The sequence below is a fragment of the Aethalodelphis obliquidens genome, unplaced genomic scaffold (genome assembly GCF_003676395.1).
Source record: "Aethalodelphis obliquidens isolate GAN/ISIS:26980383/991018 unplaced genomic scaffold, ASM367639v1 scaffold7, whole genome shotgun sequence".
In the NCBI taxonomy this organism is placed as follows: Eukaryota; Metazoa; Chordata; class Mammalia; order Artiodactyla; family Delphinidae; genus Aethalodelphis; species Aethalodelphis obliquidens.
In genome coordinates, this window is record NW_020837951.1 from 62223557 (window position 1) to 62245717 (window position 22161).

At 37.2% G+C, this 22161-nt stretch overlaps 1 protein-coding gene across 8 annotated transcripts in view; it reads right to left on the reverse strand.

The window, feature by feature from the left end:
* The window catches only part of MPDZ (multiple PDZ domain crumbs cell polarity complex component), a 166856-nt gene that overhangs the window by 27016 nt on the left and 117679 nt on the right, over nucleotides 1-22161 (reverse strand). For 6 of the 8 annotated variants that reach the window (XM_027105867.1, XM_027105865.1, XM_027105866.1 and 3 more), the window contains 5 exons: nucleotides 20183-20275; nucleotides 13492-13669; nucleotides 10336-10446; nucleotides 2472-2634; nucleotides 502-698 (listed from right to left, as the gene is read on the reverse strand). In XM_027105867.1, coding sequence (XP_026961668.1) covers nucleotides 502-698; nucleotides 2472-2634; nucleotides 10336-10446; nucleotides 13492-13669; nucleotides 20183-20275 — 742 coding nt within the window. Of the gene's footprint in view, nucleotides 1-501; nucleotides 699-2471; nucleotides 2635-5727; nucleotides 5827-10335; nucleotides 10447-13491; nucleotides 13670-20182; nucleotides 20276-22161 lie in introns of all 8 variants that reach the window. The other 2 variants (XM_027105869.1, XM_027105864.1) reach the window with 2 other exon arrangements.

Here is a 22161-nt window from a genome sequence, read left to right on the forward strand (position 1 = left end):
ATTCTAATACTGTAAAGTATGGTCCACAAGTTTATTTTGCTCGGCGGGCTGAATTGCTGTGTTTGTTATTTAGCCTCAAATCTGACCCCGCCACGCCCCACCCCCATGACGTCTACCATTAGGGATTCAACTCCTAGAAGGTTCAGTGGATCAGTCTCATTACCAGGGCATGATTGGCCATTTGGTTTTTTCAAAAGCTCCTAATAAAAATGCAGCACACAAAAAAAATGTATTTGAAGTGTGATCTTTATTACTGTCTTGGGGCAAAAATTGTTTCTCGTGCTATATAGTCACAACCTTTTAATGGAAGTTAATGGGAACATGGGCTGCAGTTAGTAGAGATTTGGTCTAGAGCCAAATTTGCTGCAATGTATCTATTTTATTAGAGAAGCGGTAGTTTCCTCAGTCATCATATGAGACCCGGGTGGATTTTCCGGAAACTGATGGTTCCACTGCACCAATTCAGCGAGAGTAAATTCAGTGCTTTCCACAAGAACTTACCTCTAGAAGCTCATCTGCAATCTGCAACCGACCATCTTTCCCAGCTGCTCCATTTGGATCAATCCCCACTATAAAAACACTCATCCTGGACCGGTCTTTGTTCCCAGCAAGACTCAGACCCAAACCACTACGACCCTTCTCCAGTTCAATCATATGTAGCTCGCCTGTTAGGGTTCCATAACGCTCTCTGATATTTTCTACACACAACAAGAACAAAAAACCCACAGATAGTAAGAGCTAATTCACAGCCAAACGCTTTACTATGGAAGGTTATTTAGGATGGCATCATAAGGGCATATTTGTACCAAAATGAAATCCTTAGCAGTTAAGAAAACGCTAAATAGACTGGCGGCCTGGGCGTCAAGACTGGTTTCCTGGAGCACCCAATCTTTGAGGAATTTCTCTGCATCCAGCGTGCAGAGCACAGTATCTGATTAATCAGTTCACCTGGGGTGGTCAGGCCCAAAGAAGTGATCCACATTAACAAACTCTCAAAAGACTGTGATTAAAACAGAAAGTTACTTTATCATTTGCAGAGAACAGAACATCCAGAGGACTTGTCTCTACTGGTCAGTGGAAGCTTTTCTTCCACAGGGAAATCTACATGACATGTCACATCATGTTGGGTGGTGCTCGGTACAAAGATCCAGAATAAAGGGGATGGGTCTTCTTATTGCACAGAGCCACCAGGCCACACACACTGATGTACCTGCTGTCACTGAATGAGACCTTTCATACCTCACATCCCACGTGTTCAAGAGGTAGAGTTTATTCTTTAATCTGAGAGGGCAAGGCCACAGGTAGGTGCCCCAGGCGCAGATGCACAACCAGCCAGTGGCCAACGCTAATCACCAGGTACGTGAGGGAGCCATCCTGGAGGTCCAGCCCAGCTGAGCCCAGTCAACCACAGCACCTTGACAGGTTAATAATAACTTGTTTTCTTACACCATTAAGTTTTGGGGTGGCTGTGACATGGCAATACATGAACATTCCATTTGATGTTTTCCTCAGAGTACATTCTGGCCACCCTGATGGATTAGCAAAACATTCTAATTTCATTAGAAATACACTGAGAAAAGTGCAAACTTTACAAATCATTTCTTAGAAAACATTACTATTTGGCTAATGTCATGCATTCTATGTTGATTCTTAACTGCGTCAATTTCATAAATTGCCGTGTCCTGATTCCTTCTTGAATCTTAGCAGCACAAATTTTGTGCTCTGTACTTCCTAAGAGCATATACTGTAGTATTCTTGAAAGAAATAATTACAGTTTTAAATGAAACTTTTTAAAGCACTGACACAGAACTTTGAGCTTAATATTTCCCTGTAAAATGGCTTATTTCCTTAGGAAACGGAGATACACCCATGATCCTAATAACAGCTGCCTTCGAATGCTTCCTGTGCATCATTATGGCTCCTCAAACATTATCTAATTCACTGTTAGCAACAGGGAATGTAGGAACTGAATTTTAAAAAGGGGGATATCACCAGGCTGAAACTTAGAGGCAGTTAAACAACTTCCCAAATGTCCCAAGGTTGTATCTCAACAATTATACTATGTTACCATCTTAGTACAGAAAATACCTAAAATCAAGGCTGTTCCACCAGCAACAACAAATAGATTTTTACAGTGAGGAATCTGAGGCCTAGAGGGGGGTGACGACTTGTTCGAGACCAAGAGATGGCTCATCCAGTTCAGCTTCTGAAAGAGCGCCCTGTCCTTTTTAACTCTCATACAAATGGCAAAGTGGGCTTGAACAGGGATGCAGATTTAAAAAAAGAACATGATTTCATGTCTCAGGAATGTGTGTATTCAAGTATGACGAATAGCAGTTTTTTCCACACAAAACTGCAGCATGTATAACCGAAGGTGAAACGTACTTACTCATCCAGGACATAAGCCTTGAGAAACCCAGAGCTACTTTAATACCTCTTATAAGTCAATGCATTTCAAAAAGACAACTTACTCCAGCTGTAACCAAACTCATCCTCTTTGTCCACATCTGCTGAGATTTCACTTGCCGATGACTGTGCATGATCCTCGCTCATTTCTGCAAATGCTGGAGGAGGGGGCGGAGGCACACTGCACAGCGGAGCCTTTTCTGGCTCGGATTCTGACTGACTGGGAGCCTGTGGGAACAAGAAGAATGCAGTGGGTATGCAGTCTAAGGAAGGAAGACTCGACGGAAAGAAATAAGTCTGCAATGTCAAAAAAAAAAAAAAAAAAGAGTAGCTTTAAAATATCTCACATATTAAATAATGGGAAAATATACATATATAAAAAATGGTAGAAAGGATTCAGGTAAACTTTAAATACACTAAACAAAATAGTATGTTCAGAGCACAATCCATTCAATGGTTATATGGTATTTTAAGGTGAAGAATTAAAGGCTTAAATAAGATGAAAAGTTGTACAAACTTGCTTTTTTGGAAAAAATATGCTCATTCAAAAGTTATCTGGGCAAGATTTTGGGGGTCTAGGAAAGGCTTCCAAGAAACTAGAAAAAAATTAATGAAGTTAATCATATAATCAAGCAAAGCAGTTCAAAGCTTGTTAGTGAGAAGATATTTAAGGAATTTTTTATTTCTTCCTGAATCCTCTCTCAAACTGACTTGTAACAAATTCATGAAAATGAGCATTGCACATGCAGGGTTCATCTACCAGGGAGACTGTTAGTAAAGAGCACACAAATTCAGATCTCAGGGGTCTGGTTTTAAGGGACAAAACCACCGGCCCCTTACCAACGTAGCCCTAAAGGAAAATGGGAAAACAGGGTTGAATACTTCATACAAACCCCAAGTTTGGCTGGTATATTTGCTGTCACTTAGGGCTACAAGTCTTATTTCAAAAAAAAAAAAAAAAGGACTTGGTATCATCAGGTTCTTTTTTTCTTTAATTGAAACACAGTTGATCAAATTTTTATATTATAGATTATCAAGCAGAATATTAGAGTTAGAAAGGTCCTTAAGTCATTTTATTCATTTATTCATTTTGCAGATTAATAACCCAAGGCTGTGAGATGTGAAAGATTTTGTTCAGAATCACCCAGTGATACTAGACTTCTTTTTGCTTAATTCTTAACCTAATCCAATGCACTTTCCATTATATCATGTTGTCTCCTCCAATTTCTACAGTTAAGACAGAGAGTACCTAACTCAAGGGTCAGAGATACCCAGCTAAAGTTCCAACATTGCGGTCAGGCTGTCCCTGATGCCTTGAACATACATTTTTCCTTCCTTCTTTGTTTTACCTTTTTTTTTCCTATATAAAAATCCCTCTGATATACCTTATTTTGCTTTATATGTGTATATCTGGAAAAAGATTGTGACTAAGAAATATTTCTTAGAGAACACACTAAATGACAGGCATGTACAAATACTTAAGAATAATTAATGTCAAGAATCAAAATATACCTAAAAATGAAACTATAGGGCACTGAATGTGATCTTTCTTTGATGATTCAGAAAACACTTTGGATGCTAAGCTACCCCAAAAATGATCCTGGCAAACATGAATTACTATTTTTCCGGCAAAGCACAGGTGAGCTGATTTTTAGACACTTAGGGGCAACAGATTTTTCAAGTCACAGAATCTGCTACATTAAAATGTTTGGTTTACATACCATTGGCCAAACAGACAAAAACTACTAATAGAAACAGAATCCTTGTTATCCTCCCAAGTGTTGTGCCATAAAACTCTCAAATTAGCAATGTACAAATAAATATAAACAGACAAATAAAAAACTTCATTTGATCCAATGGAGGTTCATTAAATATACTAGGGTAGGAAGGAACATGTAATTTAGAATTTTTCTGGTTAAAAGTTTTTAAAAAATTTACCTAACAATGGAAAATGTGAGAAAACATGAATTAAGCCCATTTCATTTTTAAAAAGTGGAACAAAATCTAATATAAACTTGCCATAATTTTAATGAATTTATGGATGCATATTTTATAGATCTTACTCTCTGCATAACTTTTCTGAGCTGTTATTTTCCTTAAAAACAAACAAACAAACAAAACCTGCTTGTCTAAAAACTATTCAGAATCTTACTTAGGCAGAACATTTTCGCACTGTGAATGAACTCAAATGGTGCCCTAACATAACTGATTAATCATAAAGCTAATACAAGCCTACATTTACTAAAGGGGCAACTAGGTGTTCTATTTTATTATCCCTGATACTCTCATTCTTACTGAGATCATGTAATTTAGCTTGCTGTTGACACTTCTTAAAATTTACCAGTGAAAATACAACTCTTTAACAAAGACCATTTAGCCTTCATTGGCAAAAATGCAAAGTGTACTTGAAATCATTCCATGCCATGTATGCACACAAGTATAACGTACACACACAGCACACTGTAACACACCCACTTACTTGTGAAAATTTCACATTAAGACAAACCTTAAATGGTGTGGGAGCAAAAGGGTTAGTTGGGGAACAACGGAAGAGAACTCTACTTGAATTCTGTAATGCCTACAGTAACAGAAAACATATTCCTTCAGATATAGCATCTTTGGTTATCCATATTACAATAACATGAAAAATCCAATGAATATTCATAAAATGCTTCCTGAAAAAAATTAACAGCTTTCTTCCTTTCACGATCAAATTATAGTATACAAGTTCTTGTAAGTTTTTGTTTCAATTTTGGATTTATAATTTCATCAGAATATGAGAATATCTAAGTATAGATTTACAAATGTTGAAACAGTTCCATGTTTCCTCGTAAGGCATTTACACGGACATACTTTATGAATATTCAACAAAATCCTGCATATACACAATTATGTATGGAGTGATTAACTAACAGAAGAGCTTTTAGGACTACCTTGTATAAGTCTGAGAAGGATTTAAACCAATACAAGGTTTTTAAAGAAATTATGTGTGAAAGTAGCTCATACATTTAGCAACTAACAAAAATTTATGTATCTGAAAATTCAACTCACACCAAAATATAGGAAAGGCATTGGACTCACGATTCTCCCTTACTCTTCAGAAGGGCCATGTAATTTCAGCTATAAAAATGAATAGGTTCTGGCAAGAAAATGTGCTTAAGAAAGGATTTGCATGCCCACTCCAAACACACAGTTTTTTGTTTTTTGTTTTTTTAATCCTTGCCCAAATTTAGTAAACACTGAACTGGGACAAAGGCACAGTAGCAACAAAGAACAAAACATTGGCAAAAGGCAATGGCAAGACAACGGTCATTATCCAACCTTGTCAGCGTTGAACTGTAGAGAATCAGCAAATGGGTTAGTGCTGCTGAACTTGTACTTAGGGTAAAGGTTGTGCGGCAAGGAAGGCAAAGGGGATTTCTAAAAGGAAACATAAGAGGCGCTGAGCGCAAAAGAAACGTACTTAAAACAACTCATTTATAAGGACAAAGCAATTGCTGATTTAAATAACTGTGCAACACTAGATCCTGTCAGATCTCATAATTAATTAATAACATCTTATCAAACAGCGTAGAACTCAGGGTTTACCTCTAGCAACCTGAATCCACACTCAAATCTAAATCTGGTCACAAAACACACAGGAATCAAGTCTGTCAAACTGATCCCAAATTTCTTTTGTTTTCACTGAGTGTCTTCACTATCACCGACAGAGAAGCACATATATTTCACCCACTTATATTAACACATGTTCCATGCATATCAGTAAACATGCTTCAAAATTGAAACCATAAAAGGTTTTCATTTACACTTAAAAGCAAATTATGCTTTTTTGGTAAAACAAAGAAAAAAGAGTCTATCTGTTGCAGAGTGCAAATTAAACATCTGTCCGCTAGTCCATTGGTAAACTTCAGTATTCTGTTATCTTGTTTCCCAGTAAGGAAACTTTTCATACCTTGACTAGATATTAAGTTTGCTTCAATCAACAGTATTCTTTAATTTAAAAAATGAAATCAACAATTTTTAAAGAAATGACCTGCTGTACAGTGGTGTTCTCTATTTCTGCCCACTTTTTGTGGAGCTAGGAACATATATATATATATAAATTTCCTATAAACGTTCCCATATTACTGGGGAATTTATGAGGCTTTGGGTAATTTTTGAAGTCCTGCCTTACAGTGTTCACACAGCTTTTGTGGCTCGCCTGTGATATGCTCTGAGCTTGGACTACTGCAGCTGAATATACGTATTACAGGCAGGATGACTGCCAGAGAGAATGTAGCATTTTCAGAGTTAAAAAAAGGAAAAAAAAAGAAAAGTAATTTCCTTAGCACAATAAATTCTTCTCTTTTTTCACACTGCTATCTTTTTCTTTTATTGACTATATCTTTCAGGGGAAATTGCAGACGTTTAAAATTCATTTTGGCTCTAACTAAATGTTTGTGTTACTTCTCTCTATAAAAAAGCCCTACTGGCAAGCATCAAGAGTAGGGAGAGGTTGTCATGTGACACCGCCCTGTATGAGAGAACACTCTACAAAGACTATCCTCACTCAATACGCCTGCACTAAAGCTTATGCCACATCACCCTTTCAATCTGCTCTTCTTGCAATGTTTTTCCTACAGAAGGAAGATGGGTAAAAGTAATGGGCACACTGACATTTCTGCTCATCTCAACTTTCTCTCTGCTTTTCAATTTAAAATGTCAAACTCCTGCTTTACAAAAAAGATCACAAATGCCAAAAAACATGACCATTTATTAAGGTGGAAGAAATGACTAGGCAGAGATTAAAAACACAATCCTAGGCAAAGTAACTCAATGCTATGGAAAGTAGATTATTTCTAATCCTCACACATGGAATTGTCAGGTTTTACATTTCCTTTATAATTCTGTAGAACAATATAAATCAAAATAATAATGGGAAGAAATGGAATATTTAAAAAGAGCTCTGGTTTTTTTGTTTGGCTTTGCTTTTTGTTATGTCAACTTGCAGCCCTTAAGGATTAGAATTTGGCCCTGATAGGAGAGTATAAAAGTACAGGATGAGCACAGCAAATGAAATAGTAGATCACTCTATTATGAGGGAAGGATTTATAGAAACAGACTATATCTCTTATTAAAAACTCAGTGATGAAACCTGTGTTTATAGTTCCAAGGGCTGATGAAAACAGAAACGTTATTAACTAAGAAGCAGCACAGGGAAGGCAAAATCATCCTCTGGCCCGTATTAGTGGGACCCACCCTTTAATGCGACTATGCGGTCAGACTGAGTTTGAAGTGTCATACTGGTGGAATTATCAGGGCTAGTTCTGGGAAGTTCTAATTCTCGAACAGTTTAAGAGCCAAAGAGACTGACTGGCTTTTCACAGTCTATGTACAAGTTTTTCTTGAAGCTTTATTATATCCAAAAATAAAACGTTTCCCATCAAGAGACTCTTATGTATGTGTAATTTTTTCCCTTTAGACTCCTGGAGACATCATTATTTTCATAGGGAAGTAAATCATTAAAAACAAAGTAGATCTCATCTCAAATGCAAAATTAATTCTAATTTCCCAAAGCAAAATATGTATGTAGAGGAGGAAAAATATCTTTCCTCTACCTGTCGTAGATTCTTGCCTGGACCTCTGTAACGAAAAACAAATTAACGAGAGAAAACCATGTGTATTGATTTAACGTAAGTTTTGCATGACATGGGGCCTTCATAAGGAAATGAAGACCAGAAGAAATGGTTAAGTCTGAGTGTTTTTATAGGAGGTCTTACGAAGAGTAGAAAGTTACAGAAAATATGATAGGACAAAACAGCACGAGCTAAGTGTAGTTAACTGGGGGAAACTTAGCAAGGCCTGTTCATTCTGATTCCTCCCAGGATTCCTCCTCGTCTGGAGATAAGGATGCTCCTTTCCTTAAGACCTCTCAGGAGAGCCTTAGGACCTGCTTCAGCAGAGAAGGGGGAGGTCAGAGTCTTTCCAGCACCTGCCTTTTCTCAAATAACTTCAGTTTAAATATTCAATATGCCAAGGTGTCGTATTTCAGGGTACCATGTCCTAAACCCTGTCATGTATCATTTGACTACACATGTCATTCTAAGCAAGATTTATTCTGGAATAATTGCTATAAATCAGGCTTCATTATACCTCAGATAATAAAATAGGAATATTTTCCAGGTGCATGAGAAAAATATCTTCCTAGTGCATTAGAAAATGTGACTAGCATTGAAAGAAATGTTTGTAGTTTTTTCAAAAGTAATCTGAGAATCCTATTCAGCAGTTTATAGTATTGTTCTAAATGATATAAAAGTTGGAAATTAAAAATAAAACAAAAAAAGGAATAAAACCCACCCACACACAAAAAATAGCTTTAACTTAACTTAAACAGCCATTTACCAACATTATCATACTGTGTCTGTTTAACACAACAAATGGAAACAAACGTAGAAAGATCTGTAGTTATTTAAACAAACTGAATAGCATCTGAAAAGAATGCAAGATGATACAGCCCCACCATTTGGCAGATTTTCTCATCTGAATGGATAATTATCACCTAACAATCAACAACCGAATGATTAAAAACTGCAGATGTGAAGATAACTGCTTACATTAAGAACTACTATTTCATTTCTTACAGTGAACTCAGACCAGAGCTACACCTGTCTTGACAACAAAGGGAAAAACCAATAGGATAAATCTGGTCACTTTGTTTCTCAGGGCACAGAATATTGACAAGTTCCTTTTACTGATCTCATCTAAAAACCTGTTCACTTGAGCATTGCTATCTTAAATTTTTAATTTTAAGAATTAAAATTAAATGTATTATACATAAAATTACGTATTTTAAGTTTTCTATGACTCTTTTTTCTATGATTCTTTTCACTTCCCTCACATGTGTTAACATTATCTTTCTAAATACAACAAACCCTAAAAACTAATAAGGAGGTATTTCAAAGAGATTCAGTATGACAGGGGTTCTTAAATCCAGAAGTGGAAATTCTCTATGAGCCTCAGGACATCTAGGAAACTCCTGAAATGCTATGCAAACTTTGCAATAAATGTGAAGAACTTTCTAAGGGGTATGTGGCCCCAAAATATTCAAGAACTGCTGCACAGGAAAATATTATTTTTTTCACCGAGGCATAAAGAAGAAATAGAAAAAAACAGTTTTAAACTCTTGGCATAATTTTCATCTTCGTAATTTTCAACACATCGAATACACAAAGCTTCACTTAGTATCTTCATAAACAACATTCACTGAATGTGCTTAGAATTTCTAAAACATTTTTTAAAGCCACTTCACCTGTGACGACTGACAGTAAAATGCATTAGTAGGTCTCTGTCCACCAGGGGCTATACGGTAATGAGAGCTATACAGTCAGTGATGATGGCTGGGAAACAGCAGGTATGAAATCACTAGATATAAACATACAGCTTGAACAAAATCCATCATGTGGAAAGTTAATGTTCACTGGGATAGACAAATACATTAAAGATCATGCACAGGAAATCATGAGATTGCATAAACTGGAAATTCTGTCCAGAGAATAAATTTATAAAGAAAATGAAATCTCTCTGGCTTCTAAGGGACTTGACTAGACGTCACAGACTATCAACCTGAATGACTCCACCACAACCCTCTTAACAACTTAAATATTTTATGACTAGAGTGAACACTAATAATTATCCATCTAGATGCCTATGAGCCACCAATGAATCCTACTTGTGTGTTTTTAACAGGCTTCAAGTGTCTGTTAAACACGGTAGAAGGGATTTCCAGGACAACTCAATGGGAAAAAAAAAAAAGCAAAATAAACTTCTAAAAAGTCTCCTGAGATTTCAAGACTCGATCTCGGGTCCTAGAAACAACTTGGCCCTGGATACATTAGATTCCAAGTTGAATACTGTTTGGATATGCCTACCTTGCCCTTTGTGTTTGCTTACCCTTGGTCTGTTTATAATGCTCTGTACCATAAAGACTACAGGGTTGCCTGCTTTCCGAATGGCTTCCACAGCTTGTTCATGGCTTGCATCTCTGAGGTCCATGCCATCCACCTGCAATGGAAGGCCTCAGCTTAACATTTCAAGAAGCTACAGAACAACAGAACAATTTGTCGATCTGGAGTTTTGAGGATCCTGGGTGAGTCTCCTAAAAAATCTGTTTCAGATTCAAAAATAATTGAGAGTACTTATGAGGCTCCAGGACTTTTCATTTGTCCAGCAGACTTGTGTTCTCTTGTTTTGGACACAGATTTCTGTCTCCAATAATCAACTGAAATAATAATCAATTAGAATGAAGGCTCTGCTTCTGCTTCCCTTACATTGCCCAGTTGTTCCCTTAAATTAATAAATCAGCATCATTAAAGAAATAATATATGGGAACTGCCTAGCAGCACTGCTTTCATTGTGAAAGTCACTTTACACATTTTCTTCCAATTCATTACAGAGCCGTTTGGGAAGTGGGTGTGTGAGGCTTTGTGTATTTCTCTCTGTACAGGAAGCTTGAAGTTAAAAACAAAATTCTGATGTTCAGAAAAATCAGGTTATGGTAAGGTTAGTTTGGCAAAAGAATCTTTGCAGTAGACGTGGTAGGAGCTGGAAGCCAAGAAATTGTGCTTATCTGTTAGTAATTCTTATATAAATAGCTTGAAAGTGAAAGTTATTTTGTAACTTTTTATTGACCATGGTTTGCCTTGGTGATGATCAGCTCAGCTTATGCATTATATGAATAGGAAGGAAAATAGTTTGAAAGGCCAAATGCTAATCCTGCCAGAAAACTATAGGACACTGGTATAATTTTATCATTTCCAATTACCAGAGAATGGTATATACAACAAAATAGAAAAATCAGAGTAGACATAATTCTGAAAAAGAAAATTATTAGATCTCTGCATAGAACATTATCACTTTTAAAAGAATTATATACTATATTTAATTAAAAACTTCCCTCATGTTGATACTTAGATGAAATAACAACATCTCTTTCAGTTCATATTAAAAATGGCTTCTAGGGCTTCCCTGGTGGCGCAGTGGTTGAGAGTCCGCCTGCCGATGCAGGGGACACGGGTTCATGCCCCGGTCCGGGAAGATCCCACATGCCGCGGAGCGGCTGGGCCCGTGAGCCATGGCTGCTGAGCCTGCGCGTCCGGAGCCTGTGCTCCGCAACGGGAGAGGCCACAGCAGTGAGAGCCCCACGTACCGCAAAAAAAAAAAAAAAAAAAAATGGCTTCTAACTTTCTGTAAAATAAAAGTATATATGTTTACTATATATTCCATTAGTGGGAAAATTTAACAGGACATTAAATATCTTTGCCCAAGTCCAAAGAACTCTATACTTAGAATGGAATACTTCTCAGGTCTCTAATTTACATACATTTTCAGAAACTCTTAGCAGAGACATGTTCTAGAATCCCCAGGATTACAGAGGCCTAAGGCTCCTTATTTACAGCAAAAAGCCCTTGCACGTAACAATATTCAACAAACTGTTGCTTAGCAGTATTTTACCACACGCAAAAATCCTTTCTTTTCAATTTGAAAGGGATGTTTTAACTCTCTTAATACACTGAAACAAACATTTTGGTGAAAACTATGATTAATCTTTTCTTGAAATAATTTATAAACATTTCTTACTTTTTTCTACTTAGGTCAAAGGTATTCAATAGTGAAGTATCTATAAAATAAACTGCCTTGTGATAATCTTAAATTAGAAATTTTATGTAGTACTATAACTAAAAAAGAATCCTTTAACAGGGGGCTAAGGTATCATCTAATGAAAAGTAAAGATGCAGGAAGAGAGAAAAAAAAGCCCATCATTCTTCCTTATAAATGGTCAGAAGAAAAAAAAACAAAACACCAGACATGGCCCTTGCTTTCTCTCAAGTCTCAATCTTCTTCCTTCTTCAACTCTCAGAGACAATCAATAAAGGAATAAATCGATCAATGCCCAAAATGTTCATTTCAAAGTTGTGACTGATATGGATAACTTTCTTCTACACAATTAAGGCATTTTAGTGCCTAAGTTATATGGATTTAGAAAATGAGATACAATCACTTGTACAAAGTAAAAATAATGGTTGTTATAATAACAAAGTGATCGGTTTCTATTTGGAAGTTGTCTCTTTTAGTCTTCTAAATCCTGGAAACTCAGCAAACCTGGGTTCAGCTACCCCTTCCTCTAACCTAAACTAAAACTATGCTTATGCTGATCAAATAATTCATCACACTGTTCTGAAGTGACTTGATCACTTGTCAAGTCTGTCCCACTTGACAGGCAGGCACAGTGTTTTATTTACTGTGGGATGCCCAAAGTCTGTTACAGCATCTGGAATGCAACAGCTTCTCCAGGAATATTTGTTGAGTAAATGATGAGTGACTCGTGCGAGAAGAGTTAATTTAAAATATTAAACCTAGCTTTGAATTAAGGGATTAGGTACAGTTTGACCAAACGCTTCTCTCTCACACATAACAAAGTACTCACACATGCGTACACACGTGTGTACGTACCAACTCACACGTGCACACACACATACACACACACACACACACAGCCCTTAGTGATGGATGGGGAATGGGCACAGCACTGAGATGGAGGAAAAGCCACGCTTGGATTGGCAGGGGTGGTGGGGGAGACATTTATATAAAAGGCAATAGGATCTTAGCATAAAAATTTTACTAAAAAGACTCACTTTAAAAAATCTCATCCAACAACATTTAAGTATTTCTAGAAATAAAATCTCATTTAAGGGATTAATTATGATGTACACATTCTGTGTGTGTACGTATACTTTTAAACGATTCAATGATTTCCCCAAGAAATTTGCTTTGTTCTTTAAACTGAACTTAATTATTTTATCTTAGTGCCAATGTTTTTTTAAAAAGTTGATTATACCCCCGAACACCCATCTCTACATCGAGATATATAATCTGTCATCATATACTGAAGAGAAAAATTATGGACGAAAACAAACAAATAAGAAAGAAATGCTTTAACAGCAAACACATTTTACTCTAATATTGGGTCAGTGTAAAGATGATGACTCCCTTGGTAAAGAGGACGGCCCAGGTGAATAGTTTTAGCACAGAAAGCTCACTGGAGGGTACCTCTACTATTCTATCTCCAGGTTTCAAGGTTCCATTTTTGCCAGCTGGACTATCTTCAAGAACATGTTTGATGAAAATGCCCCTCATCACTTCACCGTTGCTTAGACGACTCCCCATCCCTCGTCCACCAACAATGCTGATGCCCAAGGATTTGCTTGGTTCTCGCCAAAGTTCAACCCTATAAAAAATAAATGAAATTTTAAACTCTTATAAGAAAGTATAGGGGCAAACCCTCATAATATTGGGTTTGGCAATGATTTCTTGGCTATGACACCAAAGGTACAAGGCAACAAATCCAAAAACAGACAAACCGGACTTCAATAAAAGTAAAAGCTTTTGTTCATCAAAAAAGTAAAATGGCAACCCACAAAGTGGGAAAAATATTTGCAAATCACACATCTAATAAGGGATGAACATCCAGAATATCTAGAGAACCCCTAAAACTCAACAACAGAAGAAAACAAACAGATCAAAAATTGGGCAAAGGACTTGACTAGATATTTCTCTAGGGATGATATACCAATGTCCCATAAGCACATAAAAAGATGCTCAACATCACTAACATTAGGTAAATCAAAAGTACTATGAAATACCCCCTCACACTCAGTAGGATGGCTACTATCAAAAAAAAAAAAAAAGAAACCCAGAAAATAAGCGTTGGCAGGGAAAAATTTTAGAAATTATGGAGAAATTAGAACCCTTGTACACTGTTGGTAGTGATGTGAAATGTTGCAGCTGCTATGGAAAAAAGTATGGAAGTTCCTCAAAAAATTAAAAATAAAATTACCATATGATCCGGCAATTCCATTCCTGGGTATATACCCACAAGAATTCAAAGCAAGGTTCTGAAAACATACATGCACAGCCATGTTCATAAAAATATTATTCACAACAGCCGAAAGGTGGAAGCAACCCAAGTGTCCATGGACAGATGAATGAATAAACAAAACAGTATATAAATACAAAGTAACATTATTCAGCCTTAAAAAGGAAGGAAATTCTGACACATGCTAGGACATAGATCAACTTTGAGAACGTTATGCTAAATGAAATAAGCTAGCCAAGTGAAATAAAGGACAAATCCTGTATGATTCCACTTATATGATGTACCTAGAGTAGTTAAATCCATAGAGACATAAAATAGAATGGCAGCTGCTAGAAGATGCATGGGGTGGGGGATGGAGTTACTATTTAATGGGTACAGAGTTTCAATTTTGCAAGATGAAGAAAGTTCCGGAGATGGATCGTGGTGATGGTTACAGAGCAATGTAAACACACTTAATGCCACTGACCTAACACACTAAAAAATGATTCAGAAATTATAATAGGAAACACTTTTTTTTAAATTCAAAGGAATAAAATGTTACGTATGTTAATTTCTGCAAATATTATTTGCTCAATTTATTAAGGTTTTACTAGTAGTAAAACAAGATCATTTTAAATACTCTTCCAATTATCTGTTTTATAGGGGCTGATAAATACTAATGTATTTCTGAAGCTGATTTGTTACAGGTTAATATTGGACTCATACTCCAGGCTGGGGCACCGATGAATGTAAAAGGACCATTTTCCAGAAGCTCTAATACTGCAGACATCAAAAAATTCAGCTACCCTCAAACAGATGGTACCTTCTAAGCTTAGCAACCCAATCAAGAGAGAGAACATTTCTGCATGCACTGTTTCAGAAGCCTACCTCTGTAGAAGTCTGTCTTGCCAACACAGATCTAGAAACTAACAGTCAGCGCAAGAAGAGCAGTTCTTGTTAGCAGCGCTAACAAGATCCTCCGTGACCTGATCCCATCACCACCTTCTAAATGCATCCCTCACAGCTCTCCACTTTCCTCTCTCCAACCCAGCTACAATATCATCTTGCCGTTCCTTAGGTTCATCAGACATGCTCTCCCGCCTTCGGGCCATGGCGCTTGCTACTGCCTGTGTCCTGAATGTACTTCCTCTACCCACATAATAACCACATGAACTCTTATCTGATAATTGCAAATAGCTGTCAGAGTTATGGATGAGTTGAAAATACGTGTCTTTTGAAAAGGCGGGATATAAGAATAAGGTGATTTGCAGCGAGATGTCTGGCCAAGATGAAGGAGCAGCTCAGGTGACTGGAAGCAAACAGAGATACTGAGTAGAAAGCTCTGAGATAGGTAATGAGACTGTGCAGTCTACTCCCAGCTGCAGGAAGGGAGTCAGCTGACACTGGACATCAGATTAATGAAGAAAGCACGGTCCAGCATGCCCTCAAACTTGACATTTGAGGTGCTCCCAGAGGAAACGAAAGGATGGAGGTAGGACTCCTGTGCAATGAGGGAGGTCACAGTAAGAAAAGACTGGGATAAAAGAGTACTACAGGTGGAGTGAGAGGGCAGGCAACTGGTCACATGAAGGTAGATGATGAAACCCACATTTTCTTTGGTCAGCACTTTTTTCTTTATTAGAAATCTAAGATCCTAGAGATCTACTGTTTAGTCTAAAAGGATCTCACCATGATTCTTGATCTTAACAAATCTGTGAGAATAGCTTAAACTAGTTAAAATCCTATTCATCATTTTCTTTCATTCTAGGAATTCTGGGAAAGACAAGAACCAACTTCTTCCATTTCCTAAGGTAAAATGGCAAAGTATTAAAGTAAGCAGAGTTAGCCATTGTGTTTAATATTTAAGAATCCAAAATACATAGATGGGGCTTCCTCGCTCTTTTTTTTTTTTTTTTTTTTTTTTTTTTTGCGGTACGCGGGCCTCTCACTGCTGTGGCCTCTCCCGTTACGGAGCACAGGCTCCGGACGCGCAGGCTCAGCGGCCATGGCTCACGGGCCCAGCCGCTCCGCGGCATGTGGGATCTTCCCGGACCGGGGCACGAACCCCTGTCCCCTGCATCGGCAGGAAGACTCTCAACCACTGCGCCACCAGGGAAGCCCATCTCTTATTTTAAAAATGTAAAAAAAAAAATGAAAGAAAGAATGAAAGAAAATGTCTCCTAGGGCTCTTTGTGGTTGGTGTAAACTAGAGATTGGCTCTTATGATTCCCCGAATACTAAAAAGAGCAGCACAGCAAACACTTATTAAGGGCTTATCATGTGCTCAGCGTTGTTCTCTAAGTGAGTTCCATACACTTTGATTTAATTCTCAAATCACTCCTATGAGGTGGATACTCTTGTCAGCCCCAGTTTACAAAGGGAAGAGGCACAGAGAGGTTAAACTGCCTTTGGGTACCAGCACCTTGTGCTTCCTCAGGATGTGGCACAGACAGTAAAGTGGTTTCAGATCCACTCCTCAGAGGAAAGGCTGTAACTCCTCAAAACATCAGAGCAGATAACCAAAGCCAGAGCTGCCAAAAGGACCCCAGCACTGAGGAACCAGACTCAGGATTCACGGAGCAGAACATGGTAAACGTTCCGTGGAAAGAAAAAAAAAAAGAGACCTATAAAAGAAAAACTTTACAGAACACGTGCAGAGCTGGTTTTACAGAAAAACGGCAGCCTTTCTGGGGAACACAGGTTTAAAAAAGAGTGAAATTCAGAAAAGCAAAGGTAATACAGAGCTCTGAGGCCAGGCTGCTTGAACTTAGAACCAAGAGCTCCTGGACTCAAGTCCTGCCCTTAGGCTCCTTAACAACTGTGTGACCCTCTGCAACTTCTTTAGTCTCTCTTTTACTTTCCTCAGCTGGGAAACGGATCCAACAAGAGTCTCGACATCAGAGAGCTCCGGTGAGGATTACATTCATGAATACATGTAACGTGCAACACAAAGCTTTGGGACATACTAAGCAATCAATAAATCCCTGATTACCCTTATTATGATGATTATAATTACGATTACTGAAGTAATGTCAACAAGGTATAATATTCAATTCATACGACAAATGAGCAAATGTACCCCAGCTCCTCAATCCTGTTATACCTACACATTGTTTACTAAGATAACTTACCATTTTCTACCCATCAGGTTGACAAAAACAGTTTTTAAATGATCATATGATGTGGTAACAAATATGTGGGGAAAAGGAAACTCTTATATATTGGAAATAAAAGTAAAAAATTGGTATAGTCAATTTAAAAAGCAATTTGACAACTTCTAGTAAATAATACAGTTAAATCTATAAGCCAGCAATTCCACTTTGGGATATACACCTAGATAAATTCTCATCCATACATATAAGAAAATAAGATATAGTTACTACACAGAATTATAATAATAATTAACTACTCAAATATCAATGAGAATAAACTGTGGTATATTCATATACTGAAATGCACTGCAACAAATAAACTGAATGAATTAGATATTTAAGTATCAACATGATAGATCTCCAAGACACTGGTTTGAGATGAAAGTAAGCTGGAAAATGATACATACAGTATGATACAATCCTGTACATGAAAATCACACAAAAGTGTAACACAGATTATTTACAATCTTAAAATTTACGCTTCACTAAAAAGTATTCTCTATTTCCACACAAAGTAAATTTTTCTTGACTGCATGAAAAAACGTCCTAGCAGGTTTCCAATGTTGTAAAGCATATTCATAACACTTGTTCCTCATCTACTAAAAGCTCTGGCTCTTTTGGTAAGCTTCCTCATGAACTTCTATGAACTTTCCCCCCAAAATACCTTAGTGCTTCTATGTAGGTTAGGGAGGGCAGAGTATCTTCTTTACGATTTATGGAAGCAGACATATCCTCTCTGTAAATTAGTTACTGCCTTTAGAGACACCTCTTAGGCTGACGTGAAGGCTAAAATCGAGGCTAAAAGTATAAAAATCTTCTGGTCCATAAGTTACACCCTTCTCATAAGAAAATTTCATAATGATTCCTGTGTTCAATGCTTTATTTTCGTTGTTATGAGTAATGATGATGAAGATGCTGATAAGACCGACACTGACTGAGTGCTCACTCTGTACTGGGCACTGTACTAAGGACTTTACATGCATTATGATATTGAATTCTCCCCCAAATTTAAAAGGTTCTATTATTTATTTTTAAATTAAAAATTTAATTATTTCAAAAATGTTTCTTAAGTGAAGTACAGTTGCTTTAACATATATTAATGTCAGGGGTACAGCATAGTGATTCAGTATCTTTACAGATTATACTCCATTGAAAGTTATTACAAGATAATGGCTATAGTTCCCTGTGCCATACAGTATATCCTTGTTGCTTATCTATTTTATACATAGTAGTTTATATCTCTTAATCTCTTACCCCTAATTTGTCCCTGCAGCCTTCCCTCTCCCCTTTGGTAACCACTAGTTTGTTTTCTATATCTGTTAGTCTGTTTCTGTTTTGCATATACATTTGTTTGTTTTATTTTTTAGATCCCACATATAAGTGATATAATACAGTATTTGTCTTTCTCTATCTGATTTATTTCACTAAGCATAATATTCTCTAGGTCCATCCATGTTGCTGCAAATGGCAGAATTTCATAATTTTTATGGCTTAGTAACATTCCACTGTGTGTATATATACATAAAGATAGATATATAATTTCATCTAATATTTATAATTCTATCTAACTTACTTCTGCCTCTTTCTTCAAATAAACAAGAAACTTAGTATCTTATAATATTTTTTCTGCCACAGATCTACCACTTATATTCTCAATGTGGGTAATAATGTAGAAAGACCTTAATTTCTCTAAGCAGTCTAAACAGTTTTTTAAAAATTCAAATCAAAATGTCATTTTAGATGGCTGAAAATGCTTACTGTCTTTCGTGAAAGCAACATAAAAGGTTTCCTATACTTTGAACAGGATTTGACCTAGAGAATGCTTACATGTGATGGCTGTAGCCTCAAGCTCATTGGTGAGCAAGGAAACTCATCAAACTGTACTACACATCTGCAGAGTAGAAATTTTTCTCTCTCTCGAATTTTATTTATTCATTGTAGAATAAATATTAAGTATTTACTATGTAAAAGGCACCTTTGTGATGGTCACTTTTAAATCTGTTTAGAGAAAGTACCCAACGATTACTTATATTTTACACTTAATGCAAAATACCTTACATTTTTCTTTAATTACTTTGTGCGTCTCTATATCTTGCCTCCCCAAATGCATAATAACTTCCTTAAAGGCAGTATTTATGCCTTATACTTCCCTGTTTTTCACAAAATCACCTGCCTCTCATCTGGGTCCATAATCGGGATTCAAAAAATTCCTATTAGACTGAATCTGATTCTACTCAGCAGGAACATGAAAATACACCTTGGTGATACACAGTAGTATATCCGAGCAGATTTAGGGAAGTCGTCTTTTCTATTATATATGAGATTCATTCTAGAAAGAGCATGGGTTAGAATAACTGTAGCCTATGATAAGATGCTTACACACACATTTTGAATATATATGCTTGAATATCTAGTTTCTACAAATGCTAGAAAAATTTCAAGTTAACATTTGGTGGTTTACCTAAGATCAACTCTACAAAAAATATTCCAACTACCTATGCCTAATTTTCTTTACTTTATTTAGTCCCTACTATGTGTCAAATCCTCAAATACATGTTAGTTTTAACCCTGTGTGATACAAATTACCTTCTCCACTGTGCCCATGTAGAAATGGAGGGTAAGGGATATTAAACTACTTGCTCAAAGTCACAGTAGCAAGTTGTAATCCAATACTTGAAACCACCCCTCCCTATCTTTAAACACGGAGTAGGTGGAAGACAGAAATAGTTCTTACCGCCTGGATTGATTCCAACTGCTGTATGTTGCATTTTGAAGTTCACTTTCTTCCCCCTCTCCTTCTTCTCGCTCTGGTAGCTCTGGAATGTCTCTGTTAAAGAGTTACACAGTGAGTACTCCCAAATCCTAGTAAAGCCATGCAAGGTTGTCTTGTATGTACTTTACTGTTGGTTTGGCTAAAAATGCAGAACTGCTTTATATTTTCACCATACTTAACTAATAAGTAGATAATAATTTACATTAAGGGGAAAAATAAAACCTGTATTTCATTTCACATAAAAGCCTTATATTAGAATCAATCTACTATAACTGAGTCTGGAGATACAGCAGAACACAAAGAATCTTGTCTAGTCTGTCTCTTTCCTAATGAAACACGGACAAAGAAAGGAAAGGCATGAAAAGAAAGGGAAAATGCCAGAATTTTAAAGAGAACTATTCAACAAGTTTTTTGGGTTTTTTTTTTTTTTGTGGTACGCGGGCCTCTCACCGTTGTGGCCTCTCCCGTCGCGGAGCACAGGCCCCGGACGCGCAGGCTCAGCGGCCATGGCCCATGGGCCCAGCCGCTCCACGGCACGAACCAGGGCACGAACGCACGTCCCCTGCATCGGCAGGAGGACTCTCAATCACTGCGCCACCAGGGAAGCCCAACAAGTTATTTCTTAAATGCTTACCATACGCAAGAAAGTGGAAGCACCATGTGGGTTATAAGCTTGCAAAGCCCTGATCGATCCCTGGCCTGAAAGAGCTTATCATCAAGTACACCAGGAATGTAGCATCTCTGCTTCCTCAGGATGGACCAATGCTTTCCCTTCAACTTTTGAAGACAGATGGAAAATGCTTATGGTCCAGCTCAGCCCATCCAAAGGAGCCAGACACAGAATTCTCCTTACAGGAAGCAGTTTGCAGTACGCTTGTGTTCAAGGTCAGTTTTCAATTTCTGTAGGAATTCAGATTTTGCCAAATGCCAGGCATACAGCAAAATGTGTCCAATCTGTTAACTGACTATAAATAAAACCATAAAATAATAACCTTGTCAAGAAACATTTTGTTTTCCCAAAGGAACACTTTGCATCAACAAATGGCATTGTAAGGGCCATAGAGAATGGTTAAATCAATTACAGTGTGGCCTTACGCTGTTAGTAAAAAATGGATTTCTAAAGAAACATGCCAACATGTTCTTTTGAAAATAGAGAAGGCTTTAAAAACTCTAATTCAATAAATGTTTGCAGTTGATTTTTATAGAAATTGAAAAAATCTCAAGACAGTATATGTTCAGATTATATCCATTCTCCCCTGAAAGGAATAATGAATTTGATTCTACTCAGCATGAACATGAAAATACACCTTAGTGATACACAGTAGTATATCCAAACAGATGTAGTTCTATCAAATTATATCATCTTCAGACTTTGAGATGAGAAGTCATCTAATCCAATAATCCGACTGTGTTTGAATGTTTCCCAACATTTCTGCCCAATAATTTGTCCAGGCTCTCCCTGAACGTCTCATTCTTTCTCTGACCTGCATGTTAGATTTTTGTTTTTCATCTGTTAAAAGGAAATCCACCTGCCTGTGGTTCCTACCCATCGGTTGTGTGACTAAATTCCCCCTCTGTGTAAAATGAGAAAGGAGACTCTAAATGAGGCTGGGGTCCCCAGAGCCTAAGCCCGACAGTGGGACACGATGGTTGAGAACGGATCCAAAGAAGGATTTTCAAAACGATGTTAAGTAGCTGACTGAGAACTAGTCTGAGTGAAGCTCAATTCGTAAGATGCAAGGCAGATACAAGGCCTAACCCTCTGGAAACACCACTGGAGAGAATATGATAGAAAAAGCAGGTAAGGAACACAGACAGGAGTGAGAACTTTGAAAGAGTACCTAAAATATTCAGTTCTTACCCCTAAAGCCCAAGCTGGGGGAGCTGCTCAGACCCAAGCACACACACTACATCACATGCTCCTGCCCTTTGAGCTATAA